We start from the raw sequence: 15160 nt of genomic DNA, 5'->3' as shown, positions 1-15160 counted from the left end.
CACCGCTGCCTGCCTTATAAGCTTTGACAATGTGTATAAGTACCTAAGGTATACAATTTAAATACATTTTATTATCCTATTTAAATAAGAATAGCAATTTAATATTCAGTTCTCTTCAAAAGGCATGCATGAAGTCATACACAGTATATTGTCAGTTAATTGCACTATTCTAAATAACCGCTTTTGCAACTTGTAAGTACATTAGTAGTTTTGTAACAATTGTCAGTACTTTCAGAACAGAACTGTGCATTGGTATGACTGATTTTCACTTGTAGCCAATACTAAAACTAAAACAAACAAACAAACACCCTAAACTTTTAATCCATTGAGTAATTTCGGCATGACTAATGACATCTTAAAGGTGTTCCTTTTAGGTCTAATTCACCAAAACCTCTTTATGGAATTCAAACTTCATATACACCTGGAAATATTTCATTCACTGTGTTACCTGACTGAAGTTAAATATGCTGCTTTTAACAAATTTGAAACAAGCCTGTACACTGAAGAAATTGCACAGGACAAAGGGAGAAGGCAATGAGTCTGAAAAGGTATGCTGTCAACTACATAAAGCTGACTTATTCCTTCTGAGCAAGGCAAATGGGCATAAATTAAAAATTCTGGGTTATGCTGAACATAACAATCAAAGGTATTTCGAAAAAACAATTTGGATTTTTCAGCTGAGACTATCTCCCAGTGCCCACCAAGAGTTGTAATACCTTTCCTCATATTTGTATTTTTGCTTATTTGACATCCAGAATGCATTAGCTTGCTTCAATAATTTCAGACACCATACATCATAAAACAGTCTGTACAGTCTATAAGGTGAATGAAAACCCAGGACAGCACAGCCATATAACCCAGTTATCTGAAATCAGCATTATTTAGTCTAAATATTTCCACTTAGTATATGGGCTATTAAGAAGGCCCCATGAAATCTCCGATATCTAATTAGTTTTCTGATTTGGAAACTGAACCTTCATACTGAACCTTCAAATAAATCTGTGCAGGCCCAGATTTGTGAGACTACAATCTTTTAACGTAACAATCACATTTCAAATGCCATATGATTTTACAGGCTCTTGTCTTCTCATTTATACAAAAAAACTTCCTGAATTAAAGCATCATTAAGCTAGCAAATGTGACGCCCCTCTACAAGAAGGGTCGGAAGGAGGATCCAGGGAACTACAGGCCTGTCAGCCTGACCTCGGTGCCGGGGAAGGTCATGGAGCAGATCATCTTGAGTGCCATTATGCGGCACATGCGGGAAAACTGGGGGATCAGGCTCAGCCAGCATGGGTTTATGAAAGGGAGATCCTGTTTCACTAACCTGGTCTCCTTCTATGACAAGGTGACCCGCTTAGTGGATGAGGGGAAGGCTGTGGATGTTGTCTACTTGGACTTTAGGAAGGCCTTTGACACTGTCTCCCACAGCATTCTCCTGGAGAAGCTGGCTGCTCACGGCTTGGATGGGTGCACTCTGCGCTGGGTTAAAAACTGGCTGGACGGCCGAGCCCAGAGAGTGGTGGTGAATGGAGTCAAATCCAGTTGGCGGCCGGTCGTGAGTGGTGTTCCCCAGGGCTCAGTGTTTGGGCCAGTCCTGTTCAACATCTTCACTGATGATCTGGATGAGGGGATTGAGTGCACCCTCAGTAAGTCTGCAGATGACACCAAGTTGGGTGGAAGTATTGATCTGCTGGAGGGTAGGAGGCCCTACAGAGGGACCTGGACAGGCTGGGTCATTGGGCCGGGGCCAACTGCATGAGATTCAAAAAGGCTCAGTGCCGGCTCCTGCACTTGGGTCACAACAACCCCATGCAACGCTACAGGCTGGGGGAGGAGTGGCTGGAGAGCTGCCTGGCGGAAAAGGACCTGGGGGGGTTGGTTGACAGCCACCTGAACATGAGCCAGCAGTGTGCTCAGGTGGCCACGAGGGCCAATGGCATCCTGGCTGGTATCAAGAATAGTGCGGCCAGCAGGACCAGGGAGGTGATAGTGCCCCTGTACTCAGCACTGGGGAGGCTGCACCTCAAATACTGTGTTCAGTTTTGGGCCCCTCACTACAAGAAGGACATGGAGGTGCTGCAGCGTGTCCAAAGGGCAACGAAGCTGGTGAAGGGTCTAGAGTACAAGTCTTATGAGGAGAGGCTGAGGGAGCTGGGGTTGTTTAGTCTGGAGAAGAGAAGGGGAGACCTTATTGCACTCTACAACTATCTGAAAGGAGGCTGTAGCGAGGTGGGTGTCTCGGTCTCTTCTCCTTAGTAACGAGTGATAGGACGAGAGGAAATGGCCTCAAGCTGCACCAGAGGAAGTTTAGGTTAGATATTAGGAAAAACTTCACCGAAAGGGTGGTCAAGCATTGGAACAGGCTGCATAGGGAAGTGGTTGAGTCTCCATCCCTGGAGGTATTTAAAGAACGGATAGATGTGGTGCTTAGGGACATGGTTTAGTGGTGGACTTAGCAGTGATAGGTTAACGGTTGGACTCAATGATCTTAAGGGTCTTTTCCAACCTTGACAATTCTATGATTCTATGATGCATTTTCTCACCAAATGCAAGAAAGCAGACCAATTCTTCAGTACTTTGAAGATGGTATTTTAGACCTACCTCATGCTATTACATCCTCTTTTTTTCTGGGCATGAACCGGAGTAAAAAGAGCTACCGAAAGGGAAAAAAAGTATGTGAATTCAATGTTTATGTAGTTATTGTGATAAACGACTTTCTCAGAATCTTAAAAATGTTTTGGCAAGTATGCTGCACTGGAGCCAGCTGGAGCTGCTAACACAACCCGTACTGCGTATCTTTTGCTTGCAAAGGCATTTGGTTCAGAATTCTGCAATTATAGTGGCTTCCCATCTGACAGCACCAAAAGATCCTCACTTAGGCTATCTACGTAAATTATTTTTATAACAAAGTAGCCAGTCCACAGTCCAGAAGGTAATATAATGAAAAAAAGAAAGCCACAGGAACTGGAAATGCAGGAAATCCTGGATTCTAGTTCCAGTGTATGTGCACTACATAACCTCTGATCGGAGGAACATGAGACTAACCTTGCATCCATAGTAAGTGAAAACAAAAATAAAGCATGTATGTAGAAAAATAGAACAGCAAGGTTAAAAAGAAATCCATAAACCTAAAAATATTATTTCAGGGAATATATGGAAAACAATGTAAAAAAGCAAGAAGTTACCTTTCAGCAGTCGCTGCTGAAGAGGTTTCTGACACATCCTCTTCAGCTTTTAACACTGAGCTTCCATCAGTGTCTTGTTTCACTTGGAATTCCTTGCAGACATCACCTCTCTGTTTTTATTTGTCACATCTAAACAAATATGACAAAATTTAACTACCAAAAAGGAAAGCACCAACATGAAACACATCTCTGCTTTAAGGTTAGTTTACTTACAAATCCAGCAAAAAATTGGCAACTTCAGCATGTGAGAACACATTCAATGTTTCTCTAAGGAACATCCACCTTTCTATTTGTTCTTTTATGCATATGTCCTTGACTGAGCCATTCTCTCCAGACTTTCTCCTTTTTTTTTTTCTGAAGGAGAATACACAGTGGGTCTACCAGGCCTTCGTGGTGGTGGTGGTGGCAAAGGTAAAAATGCAGCAGATGCTGCTGATGACATTGCAAGCTCTGAAATGTGAGACAACTAAATTACGCATAGTTAATGCTTTGTGAAACAACTTGTTTTGGAATAATACATTAATTTCTAAATGACAGCCAAAGACAGCAGAACCACGCTTCACATTCAGCCTGCAGATAAGCGCACCCATCTCCCTTCGAAGTCAGCAGAAGCTATACATGCCCGCTTATGTTTTAAAACCTAGCATGAATATTAAAATAATAAAGGTACAAACGGCTAGTTTCATATATAAATTAACTATCGCTGCTGCTTCTGCTTGTTTTGTCACCGAAATAGCTGTCAGACAAGGGAACGGCAGGCGGAAAACAAGCACAACCCGAGTGTGACAGGAACACGACGGGGCAGGGGGTGCTTGCCCTCAGTCACCTTTCGCTGTGTTGGAGCCACCTCGGACGCCCCCAGCCCCGTCCCCGCCTCGCTGAACGGCATCGTGAGGCGACTTGCCGCACCCCGACGGGTGGGACCCCCCCGGGGAGGTGGGGGCTACCGGCCAGCAGCTGCCCCCGCCTTCCCCGGCCGCCCGCCTCGCCTCAGAGCGAGTCGCAGCCCCGGGAGGAAAGCCCCTCCGCCACAGCAAACGGCGGGGGCCATTTTACAACCGCCTCCTCCGCCTCCCCCTGAGGCCTGGCCGGGGCCCTTCCCGAGGGAGGCAGCGGGACGGCCGGTGCCCCGCACCCGGGAGGGGGCTCAGGAGGGCGGGAGGCCGCGCCCGCCCCGCCCCGCCCCGCCCCGCCCTGCCCGCGCGTTACCCGCGGCTCCCCGCAGGCGGCTGACCCGGAAGCGCTCTGCCCGCCCGGCCCGGCCCGGCGCGGCGCGGCGCGGCAGAGCCGGCTGCGGAGGGGAAGATGGCCGAGTCGCCGGAGGAGGTGGCGGTGCTGGTGCAGCGGGTGGTGAAGGACATTCGCAACGCCTTCCAGCGGAACCCCCACATGTGAGTGGGGCGGCGGCCGGGGCCGGGGCCGGGCCGGGCCGGGCCGGGGCGGCAGCAGCAGCAGCGCTGCCCGCCCTCCGCCCCGTGCGTGCTCTTCGGCCGGCGGCGGCCCCGCTCCCTCCCGTTGGGGCGGGCGGGGGTGCGGGGGCGCCGGCGGGGGCGCGGCGGCCGCCCGGCGCCCAGCGGTGCCTGTCAGGGCCGGGTGCCGGGCCCAAGGTCACGCCGTGCGGGGCCGCGGTGACCAGCCGGGATTCCCCGCCCGGCGCGGGGGCTTCAGCGCGGCCCTTCCGCGGGGCGTGCCGGCCTGCCAGCGGGAGGGCCGGCGCCGGGCGGCTGCCCCGGCACCTCTGCTTCATGCGGGCAGGTCGCTGATGCCGCCTGTCTTCTGTGCTCTCCTGCCGCCTCCTCTGCTTCTGGAGAAGGCCCCGTACCTGCTCCGGCGGCTTGAGGAACTCCTGTGCGGCCGGCGGGGCGCCGGCTGCGGCAGCACCCCTCCCCGCGGCTGCCGGCCGTGCGGCTGCTTCGTCGGCCTGCCGGCAAAAACAGCCCCCTCAATAGCAAGTCCTTCGTTGTGGAAACCAGCACGGGCTCTAAAATCTGGGAGCGGTGAATGTCTTTTTAAAGGCAAGTCCTCAGATGAACTCTACTTGAATTTGAGGGTTGGCAACGTTAAAGCCACGGCGTAGCCGCGGTGGCGTTGACCTTTGCCTGCGGGTGGGCCAGGCGCGGCGAGCCCCGCCGAAGGCAGCCGGGTCTGCGTGTGTCGTCTGAGGCAGAGCGTTGGCCCTGGCGGCAGCACATCTCGGGATGGAAGGCTGCCGAACGGCACCCGCGTACAAACCACGCCGTCTGATGAATGCCGCCTGCAAATCTCTATCTGTTGATAGAGACGCCAGTGCTTTTCGTCGTGCGTTGTTTTGAAGGAGACAAACAGAACGACTGTGCAAATACAAGCTACAGTTATTGCTGTCTTGTGAGAATTGGGTTTATCTAACGATCTGGGGGTCAGATGATCTGTGTTTTATTTTCAGTTCCGCTGCTGGCCAGCTCTGAGACCCTAATTTAGGTACCTCCCGTATTTCTCTTCCCTTCCCTGTCCTTTGTTGTTTTAAGACACAAACTGTTTAGGGAAGCATCTTTCTAGCTATTTATGTAAACTCCGTATTGGTTAAACGAGGTAGCACGTAATGGATAGTAACTTCAGAACGTAAGTACGGTGTATTTGTGTTGGTGGGAAACGCTGCAGTCCCCGAGGTGGTGGCCTATTAATCTGTTCCAGAAAATGGTATGCTAAACAACTACATAGCAAAATTTTACAGGCACTTAATTTATCCCTTTGCTTAAAAGAGGATTAGAATGAATACCCTTATGTTTCTATAAATGTAGTAAGCAACTTGAGTGGGTGGCCAGGTTTTAAAATACAGCATATGGATGCTGTCTAAAAAAGAACTGCGTTTTGCCATGAAGCTTCGTTTTTAGGTTGTAAGGCATAATGTGCCGTAAACAGCCAGTGTTTGTGAATGAATGTTCTGATTCTTCTTAGTTCCTACTCCTTTGCCGGAATTGCTTATTGGTAGCAAACTTGGAGCTTGTTTTTTTGAAGAATATGCTGCAGTTGCTGTTTTCTTTCATAGATGCAATCTCAGAGATGAAAATAGGCTACAAGAGTTTGTGCTCTGAGACTGATGCACTGTGTTATGCTTTGAGTGAGGAAGCACAGGCTACTGCTAATTTACCCCCTAAAGTAGAAAGAGCGGCAATTCTATCTGCTAGATTTCTGAACTGCAGTACTTGAAATGGGACTACGCGCAGCCGGTGTAGACTGCGGGTCCTTTGCTACAATGCCTCTCTGCCTGTAGAGCACCAGGTTGCAGCCATGCTGGCCAGGCGTTTTCCATGTATCTCGGAGACATCTTGTCTTCCTGCTGGTGGCCAAGAGAGTCATAACCAGCTGCAGTCCCCCACAGGTGTTACCCTCTTGAATTGAGTGGCCTGTCCGTGTCACAGATCCAGGTTTGAATGGTATTACGTGGCATCCGCCTGGCCCCACTGAAAATAAGGAATCTGACACGTGCATGACATTCCTATTCACATCTCGTATTTTTGTCTCCTACTCATTTCTCTTCCAGGATTTGTTGTCCCTTTTCTTTGACTGTTGGTTTGCTTGCCCCCTTTGCATCTGTCAGAATGGGTGTTTTGTTCTGGCAGGTTCAGAGTTTTGTAGGTTTTAAAGGAGGTGTTGTCTCTGGTCAACACTAAAAATAAAATCTAAAAATGTAAAAATACAGTTTTAGACTAGAGTAGAACTTTGGATTGTTGTTTCTCTTTTTTTGCTTTAAATTAAATTTGCAGCAAGACTGTGCATCTTTTTAAGCCAAGCTTACTTCTAACTAAATACACAACACAAAATTGGTTTTGTGTCTCTCTGATAGCTCAGTTTTCTTCAGTTGGATAACTGTGTCAGCATGCTTGTTTTTAATTTTGTAAGGCTATGAAATTTACTGGAAGATATTTTTGCCCAGTCCTACCAGCGTAGGTCCTGATAAAGTCACATATGTGGGCTGTCCCAGTGGAACTGAATGGATCACCAACAGTGAGCAGATCAATGTGTACTTTCTTCTTGAACTTTGCTGTTCTTGTGCAGGTGAAGTCAAGCAGAAATTGACTCACTTGTCAAGAAAGTACATGAATTTGATGGGTGTAATTGGAAAGACAAACTCTTAGATGGTAGCCCATTTGTGTGCAAAATCTGAGGACACTATTTATGGTTTGCCAAGAATCATTTATATCACTGTAGCTCAGATAATTTTTTCTGTCTCAATTCATCGCATTCTTAATGTAGTAAAAATACCACACTTTGTTTTGTTAGATTTGAAACTCTAAATCAAGGTTTCTCCTGGAATGATTGCAAATTTCTCTGCAGCAGATTCAGAAGGAAACATACTTCCTTAAGTCTTTACTGTAGCCGAGTATGAAATTTGTCTTGCCAGTGTCCTTTTCGTTAGATTGTTTAATACCTTTGTGCAGCATTGATAGTTCCAAATATACCAATAGTGAGTAGAAATAATTTGCTTGTAATACTTAGTGAGAGGGGTCATCAGTGCACAACTTTGTTATTGCAGGAGAAATTTCCGATCAAATGGAGATTAATGTGAGAGCAAACAAAAGGAAACTCCTAGAGAGTGAAAGTGTCATATTTATAGCTTCTTTAGAAGCAAATATTGGCTAGAAGTACTTTGGATTTCAGTAATATATTACTGATCTTTTATTTATGAAAAGTTTTGGTTGTACCACTGAAAGAATGACTAATCATAATGTGCAAATTAATTTATAATTTGAAATTCTAAGAGAGAATCATGTCTATATGATGCACTGCACGATAAGGAAAAAAAAAATTTCAACTCTTGGATTTAGGCCCCCTCTTCCCTACCTTTCAGATGTTGTAAATTCATTAGCCACGTAGTCATTTCGTGAGACTTATTTTAATGTAAAAATATACACTTTTAAAGTGTCCACTCTCTGGATCATCTTCCAGTATTAAAAGCTCTTTATAATTGCAGAAATATTCGACTACTTAGGTCCAGTGTTTATTGTCAGTAGAATTGTAGTTGCATTGTATCCACTGATTGTACGCATTCAGATCTCCCAGCCATTATTTAATGTCCTCTGTCTAATTCTGTGGGGAGAGGTTGGGTTATTTTAAAGGTGATCTTCCAGAAAAAAATCAGAGGAGGTCCCTTCACATGGGGTACCTAAAGCTGAAGGTCCATCACGGTAGCATCACAAGAAATGCCTCCTGTAGAGTCACTGTGGTATGGCAGTTTTGTGAACGAGGGAACTTTTGAGTATCATCATGGTTTTGAAAGTAGGTTGGCTAGGGTTTTTTTGGGGGAGGGCCATTGAATGGCTAAGTCAGCAGACTGGGGCTCTTGAAGCAGATTCTGCAATGGTTCGTCAGTACCGTTCTGCCACAGAAAATTCATGTAAAAGCACCAAATAACTGCTAAAATTCAAGAGACAATATCAGAAAACTGGGAAATCTAGGGAGAGAAATTAAATCTTACTTTCATAGTAGATAGTGCTTCTGATAGTACCAAATACCGACAAACAGCAGCCCTCAATTGGTGTCTCCTTCAGTATTGTGAGCAGCTTGCACCTGTCACTTGACCTAGATGTAGGCATCCTCCATCCTGCAAGCAGTTTGGGCAACCCTGTCGTACGAAGAGGCACATCTTCTGTCACATGGCCGGGACGGTTTGCGCAAGATGAAGGGTACTTCAGTCGCTTCATTTTACAAGCACTAATTCATTGGTGCCTGCATGCGAGTCCTGCTACAGAAGCTTTCTTTGGGTACACGATGGAGTGGAGGCTGCAGCCATTCTCAAGCAGTGTCTCCTGGACTGACAGACCTGCCCCGTTACTTGCTCCTTCTGCAGATCTGAGGGGCCTTCAGGGGCAGAAATAGATGATGGTTTGAATGAATTGTTTTCGCTGTGAGATAGGCACCGCACCTTAGATAAATATGCCCTCCTGGTATTTTGCATTGTGAATTCTGTTCCTTCTCAGGAACTGAATGCAACATAAAATTTCTGAACCACACGGGTCATCAAAAACAGTACCAAGGTGTTGGAGACAACATTTCTACCAAATGACAAGTCCCGGTTTGCATCTTAGCAAAAACTGAGTAGCTACCAGATAAGCCATTTTTTATGTTGCACTGTATCTTGGTGAATTTCATTATGTAGTGGTCTAGTCTTATAGTCTTATAGTGGTGCCGATTTTTGGCTAGCTGAGTGTGTTCTGGAGTTCGAGTATTTCAGGCTGACTTGTCAGCTCTGTGCAAACCCTACCTGTCTGTCATTTTGGGCATGTTTAAAGCAGTGTTGTGAAACTTAGCCTGAGTCAGGCTTTTTGTAATTGGTAAGAAGTGAAGGTGTGGATGTTGGGGTTTGTTTGTTTGTTTGTTTTCTCTCCTTGTTCTTCACCTTTGGTGTACTGTTTGTAAGCAACAGGTAGTAAATTCTTTTGGCAATTCATGGAGTTAATTAGCAAAGCTGTGCATGACTGCATCTTCATTGCTGGTGGGGACCTGTATGTCCCTGTATGCGAGGCCAGGCAAAGTTTGGCCAAGGACTGGATTTAACATTCATAAAAGAAAGGAGCCAGCAGTAAGTACAAACTTCAGGCTATAAGGTACCATGCTGAAAGAAGCAGGCTGGACTGTCATTTTAGGTCTAATCTGACTAGCTTCCTGAAGAGCTTAACTTGTGTTAAGTGGAGCAGCAGAGATGAGGATCTTGCTTTGACACCCATTGCTTGCAGTTGGTGGGGTGGGAAAACGCTGGTTTTCCTCTCTCTATTCCCTCGTGACCAGGGATGGGCAAGCGACCTGTGTGTGTGTGTTTGGAGACAGAGCCAAGTGATTTGCAAATACCGTACCTCAAGCTACTTGTGCTCTTTGTGGCTTGTGATATATGTTGTGAAGTTTGGAAGACTAAATCTGATTTTTGAACAAGCAAATACATTCTTAAACAAGCACATGGTGTTGCTTTTGATTACTTTAATAATAATCCAGTGAGGACACAGAACTAAATTGGTACACTTGGATTGTCCAGTAACAAAATTAGTTTAAGATAATTGAGTTGAGGTTGTGGGGTTGACACTTGGAGTATATCTCTAGACCTTGTATTGAGAAAATTTGAGGTGGAGAATTCTCTTTCTAAGATCCCAAGAGATCTTTTTTTTTAGCTGCCTGAGATCTGAGGATCTCCCTCCTCAGCAGCAAAATTTTCCGCTAAACAGAAGTTGATGGAGAAATCATGCATAATGGAAAGTATAAAATAATGTTGCTTTCTGTCCAAACGAGTGTGAATGCTTGACAACCTGTGTTTGTTTTTAAGAAGCTCTTAAAGCTGCTCTTCCCATATGCTAGAGAAAGCTGAGGAAAAAGTAAAATATGGTACGGTCCTTTGAAATTAAACAGCTGAGTCTCTTCTGCTTTGTTTGTTGGTATGAATTTTTGTGGCCATCCCTGTTTTTTTTTTAAAGGCTTGACTAAAGCCTCTCATACAAAGTTGCTGTTTAATCAGGTTGGCCTCTATGTCTCAAATCTTCCCCCTGTTCAGCAGGCTGCCTTGCATAGGAGAAGGAAAAATGGGATGTGGAAATGCGCACATTGCTGTCTGTGTGATTTTTCTTTTGTGTGGTCTTTGGTTTCAGAGCACCTGGTCACTCTGCTGGAGGGCACACCTGGGTAGCTTTGGGTCAGTCAGGTGCTTGTACTGGTTAATGTGTTTTGTTCGCTTGCAGTAGCAGTTGTTACAGCTCTATTGCATCTCCATCACAAAGCCAGGGGTACTTACGTTAATTCAGCTGAGTTAAAACTGCTTAGGTGATAATCTAAAAATAAAAAAAAAGGGAACCTTCCTTGTTTAGGATCTTTGGGAAAAATGTAATAAATCTTTTCCCTTTATCTTAAGGTAAGAAGAGCCAGAATCACCAAAAGGAATCTTCTAGAGAACATTTAAAGGATTTTGAATTAATTCTGGCTCATCTAATCATGGCTATTACTCCCAGAGTCTTCAGCAAGTCTTAAAATATTTCTCGTTTTCTATCACTACAGAGTTGGGGAACTAATACAAAATTTTTATACTGGATCTTAAAACTACAACTGGCTTTTATATTGTGTCTGAATAAATTGTATAGAGATAAAATACATTTGCTTTTTTTGCTCAACTTAAATCTTTATTCATGCCTTAAGACATGTTTGAATAATTTATTTGCCAAGTTAATATACTGCATGCGTTTTGCAGAGGGTGGCTTTCTGAAAATGCATTTTATTCTACCTGCAGTCTGGCAAGAATCAAGAAGGTGAATTAAGGATGATGAGTACAGATTTCAGTAAAATCAGGGAAAACGATGGTGGACTGACTGGGTGGGAAGCAATGCCCGTCTGCTCTATTGAGAAAAATAATTGGCATCTACTGGAAATAAGTTTAATTATATTCCTTTCTGTTTTTTAAGAGATGAAATTGGATTAATACCCTGCCCTGAAGCCAGGTATAACCGGAGCCCTATCGTCCTGGTAGAAAACAAGCTTGGTGTGGAGAGCTGGTGTGTCAAGTTTCTTTTGCCATATGTCCACAATAAACTTCTCCTCTACAGACAAAGAAAACAATGGCTGAATAAAGATGGTAAGTTACCCGGTTGGAGAATAGTATCTTCTGTGATTCTTAATGCACTTTTTTTATTTATCATAGAATCATTTAGATTGGAAAAAGCTTGTAAGATCATCGAGTCCAACCGTAAACCTAACACTGCCAAGTCCACCACTAAACCATGTCCCTAAGCACCGCATCTACATGTCTTTTAAATACCTCCAGGGATGGGGACTCAACCACTTCCCTGGGCAACCGGTTCTAATGCTTGACAACCCTTTCAGTGAAGAAATTTTTGCTAATATCCAGTCTAAACCTCCCCTGGCGCAACTTGAGGCCGTTTCCTCTTGTCCTGTCACTTGCTACTTGGCTGAAGAGACCGACCCCCACCTCCTTTCAGGTAGTTGTAAAGAGTGATAAGGTCTCCCCTGAGTCTCCTTTTCTTCAGGCTAAACAACCTCAGTTCCCTCAGCCGCTCCTCATAAGACTTGTGCTCCAGACCCTTCACCAGCCTCATTGCCCTTCTTTGGACACACTCCAGCACCTCCATGTCCTTCTTGTAGTGAGGGGCCCAAAACTGAACACAGTACTCGAGGTGCAGCCTCACCAATGCTGAGTACAGGGGGACAATCACTTCCCTGGTCCTGCTGGCCACACTATTCCTGATACAAGCCAGGATGCCATTGGCCCTCTTGGCCACCTGGGCACACTGCTGGCTCATATTCAGCCAGCTTTTGACCAGCATCCCCAGGTCCTTTTCTGCCAGACAGCTCTCCAGCCACTCTTCCCCAAGCCTGTAGCGTTGCATGGGGTTGTTGTGACCCAAGTGCAGGACCCGGCACTGAGCCTTGTTGAACCTCATACAGTTGGCCTTGGCCCATTGATCCAGCCTGGCCTGGTCCTTCTTGTAAAGCCTTCCTACCCTCCAGCAGATTGACACTTCCACCCAGCTTGGTGTCATCTGCAAACTTACTGAGGGTGCACTTGATCCCCTTGTCCAGATCATTTACCTTTTTTGACACTCCACTGGCCCTTCTTAAAGCCAGTTTAACCTGTTCTGAAAGAACTGACTATTACTGGCAGGGAGGGCAGGCTTTGGATTGTGCATCTTGGCAACCTAAACAACTTTGCTTGTTTAGTTGTTTGGGTTTGCTCGTTTGGGTTGCTTAGTTGAAAATGTAAATCCTTTCTCTCTTGCCCAAGCTCGAAGGGTTAGAGGGAGATGGCTTATTTCAGTGAGTGATTTAGGGAAGTGATGTTAATCTTTACAGAAGGAATTTCATCCTGCTTTCCTGAGTCTGAAGGAAAACTGTGGTGATGCGTGGATCTAAAGTAAGAAACAAGTGCAGTGTTTTTCAGATATAGGGGTACCAGAAATCATTAGTCCATACAGCTTGGTAATTACAAAGCTTTACTTCCTGTTTCATCTTTTTGTTTTGGTTTGGGTTTTAGTTTGTTTTACTTGCATGAAAAATATTTTAGTATATGTTGTCTATTTTTAATTTTTTTAAAGAATTATAAATAGGTGTGACATGGGAGATACTTGACTGCTTACAAAGCATCCTGTTCAGAGTAAGATGAAAAAGGGTAACTGTAGTTTAAGAAACTAATTTTTTTGTTCATGGTTTCAGGTCTTCTAAATAGCAGTCAGCATGAAAGATGTTCTTACTCTAGGCTTATCTCAGTGTCTTATTTCTGGTGTTTATTCATATTCTTTTTGAAGCTTCTTTCTACTATCCTTTACCTGCTATGGCATTTTTCATGTTTTTGTGTCCCAGGAAGAGGGATATCTTTTTTCTGTTGAAGTGTTCTCTGACCACTTACAGAGTTCAGATCACAGAGTTCAGATCCTTAGCATATCATATGCACCTGGGTTTCAGTTTGGGGCTGTTACCATACTTTAATTTTTTTCTGTTTCCATGAAACTAACCTAATCCATAAAGCACTGGCTGTGTCCATTGTGATTTAAAATTACCATCTCGACTGTCTTCCCCTCCTGGAACATACCCAACAGCCACCATCCATTGGGTTGTGTTGATTGCAACTATAGCAAAGGCAGTCTCCCTGGTTCCTTGATGAACTAGTGAATTAAATAATTATGTTTTAAATAGTGGGATGCTAGCAGACATCTGATGCAGGCTCTAGCATCTAGTCATCATATAACTAACATGCTGTACCATCTTGAACGGATAGGTTTTGAGAGTAGGTCTGTGTAGATCAGGAAAAGAGGTCTGGTTAGTAACAGCTCTTTCTTGATACAACTGCCGTTTGCTTTCCTCTTCTTTAATTTTTTATTACTATAGTCTGTTTCACTTCAAGCAGATGAAGCCAGCTGTGCACTTACCCTCATTAAAGCGTAGGGTAAGGGATGGTCAGATGGTGTTAGTCGAGTCTGTAAATGTGTACTTGAGTTTTTTCACATTCAGAGATGGTATGGAGAAAGAAGATTGAGGTCTTTAGTGAATCTTGGCAAGGGAGCATTCTTAAGGCACTGAATGTTGCCTACTTTTGTTTGCCTGAGGGCAGGGTTTAGAGTTACTAAACAGACTTTAATTCCTTAGTACAAACACATGGATATATAACGCAAGCATTTTGAAAAGAGTAGCATTAAATGGCAGAGGTTTGTAATAGGAGCGTGAATGTGCCTGCCTTCTAGTGGATGGATCACACATAGAAACTTTTTACCTCTTTGCAAGCAAGAGGAACCCATTCCAGTGCTGGCTGTGTGCCTTTGGTGGGGTTGGAGTAACAAAGCACTGGCTTGATACTTGGAGTTAATTCTTCATTCAAAAGAGCAGCTTAAAAAAGTTGAAGTGTTTTCATGTGTTCTTGGGTATGACTCACCTGTTGATTGTCTGTATTTTATTTTTGTCTAACAGATTTTGTGTGTGTGTGTGTGTTTTCTGCGCCCCTGCCCCCCGCAAAGGGTTAATGTCATGTCATTATGTGATTATCTAGGAAAAGTGTTTTGTGGACTTTGTAAATTTTACATTGCCCTTTATTTTTTATTTTCATGTAATTTATTTTCTTGAATATTCTTTCTCATTAGAGACATCTTTGAAAGACTTCTATTCCTAGGGGATGTGTACTTCTAACATAAGTAACTTCCATTTCTTATTTACTCTTCGTGGTTTATGGTTGGACCTAGTAAGACCTGGATCTCTTTGATAGCTGCCACCAAGTTGCTGCTGATGCATTCAGTTCTGATAGAAACCAGTGATTGTGATCTGGCTGCAAATTCGGAGTTTATAATGCAGACGATTATAAAATTCAATAAAAAGAGCTTTAATATAAGGAATATAAATAATGTTGACTCTGACATGTAGCCGGAAACAGATCTTGGCATTTAAAGAGATGAATCTGCTAGCACAGGCAGTCTTAGCAAGACCAGTTGTTCTCATTGCAGTGTTTTTTGCAGGTCTGA

At 44.4% G+C, this 15160-nt stretch overlaps 1 protein-coding gene across 1 annotated transcript in view; it reads left to right on the top strand.

Moving 5' to 3' along the window:
* Window positions 1-4429: 4429 nt before the first annotated feature.
* The window catches only part of PTAR1 (protein prenyltransferase alpha subunit repeat containing 1), a 35650-nt gene continuing 24919 nt past the window's right edge, over window positions 4430-15160 (top strand). The window contains exons 1-2 of the mRNA XM_087742240.1: window positions 4430-4579; window positions 11603-11772. Coding sequence (XP_087598366.1) covers window positions 4494-4579; window positions 11603-11772 — 256 coding nt within the window. The 5' untranslated portion in view covers window positions 4430-4493. The remainder of the gene's footprint in view (window positions 4580-11602; window positions 11773-15160) is intronic.

Source organism: Nipponia nippon, unplaced genomic scaffold, assembly GCF_047370975.1.
Source record: "Nipponia nippon isolate SJK-2023a ecotype South Korea unplaced genomic scaffold, ASM4737097v1 scaffold_8, whole genome shotgun sequence".
Classification (NCBI taxonomy): Eukaryota; Metazoa; Chordata; class Aves; order Pelecaniformes; family Threskiornithidae; genus Nipponia; species Nipponia nippon.
The sequence above is the reverse complement of the archived record's forward strand: the minus strand, read 5'-3'. Positions and strand labels throughout refer to the sequence as shown.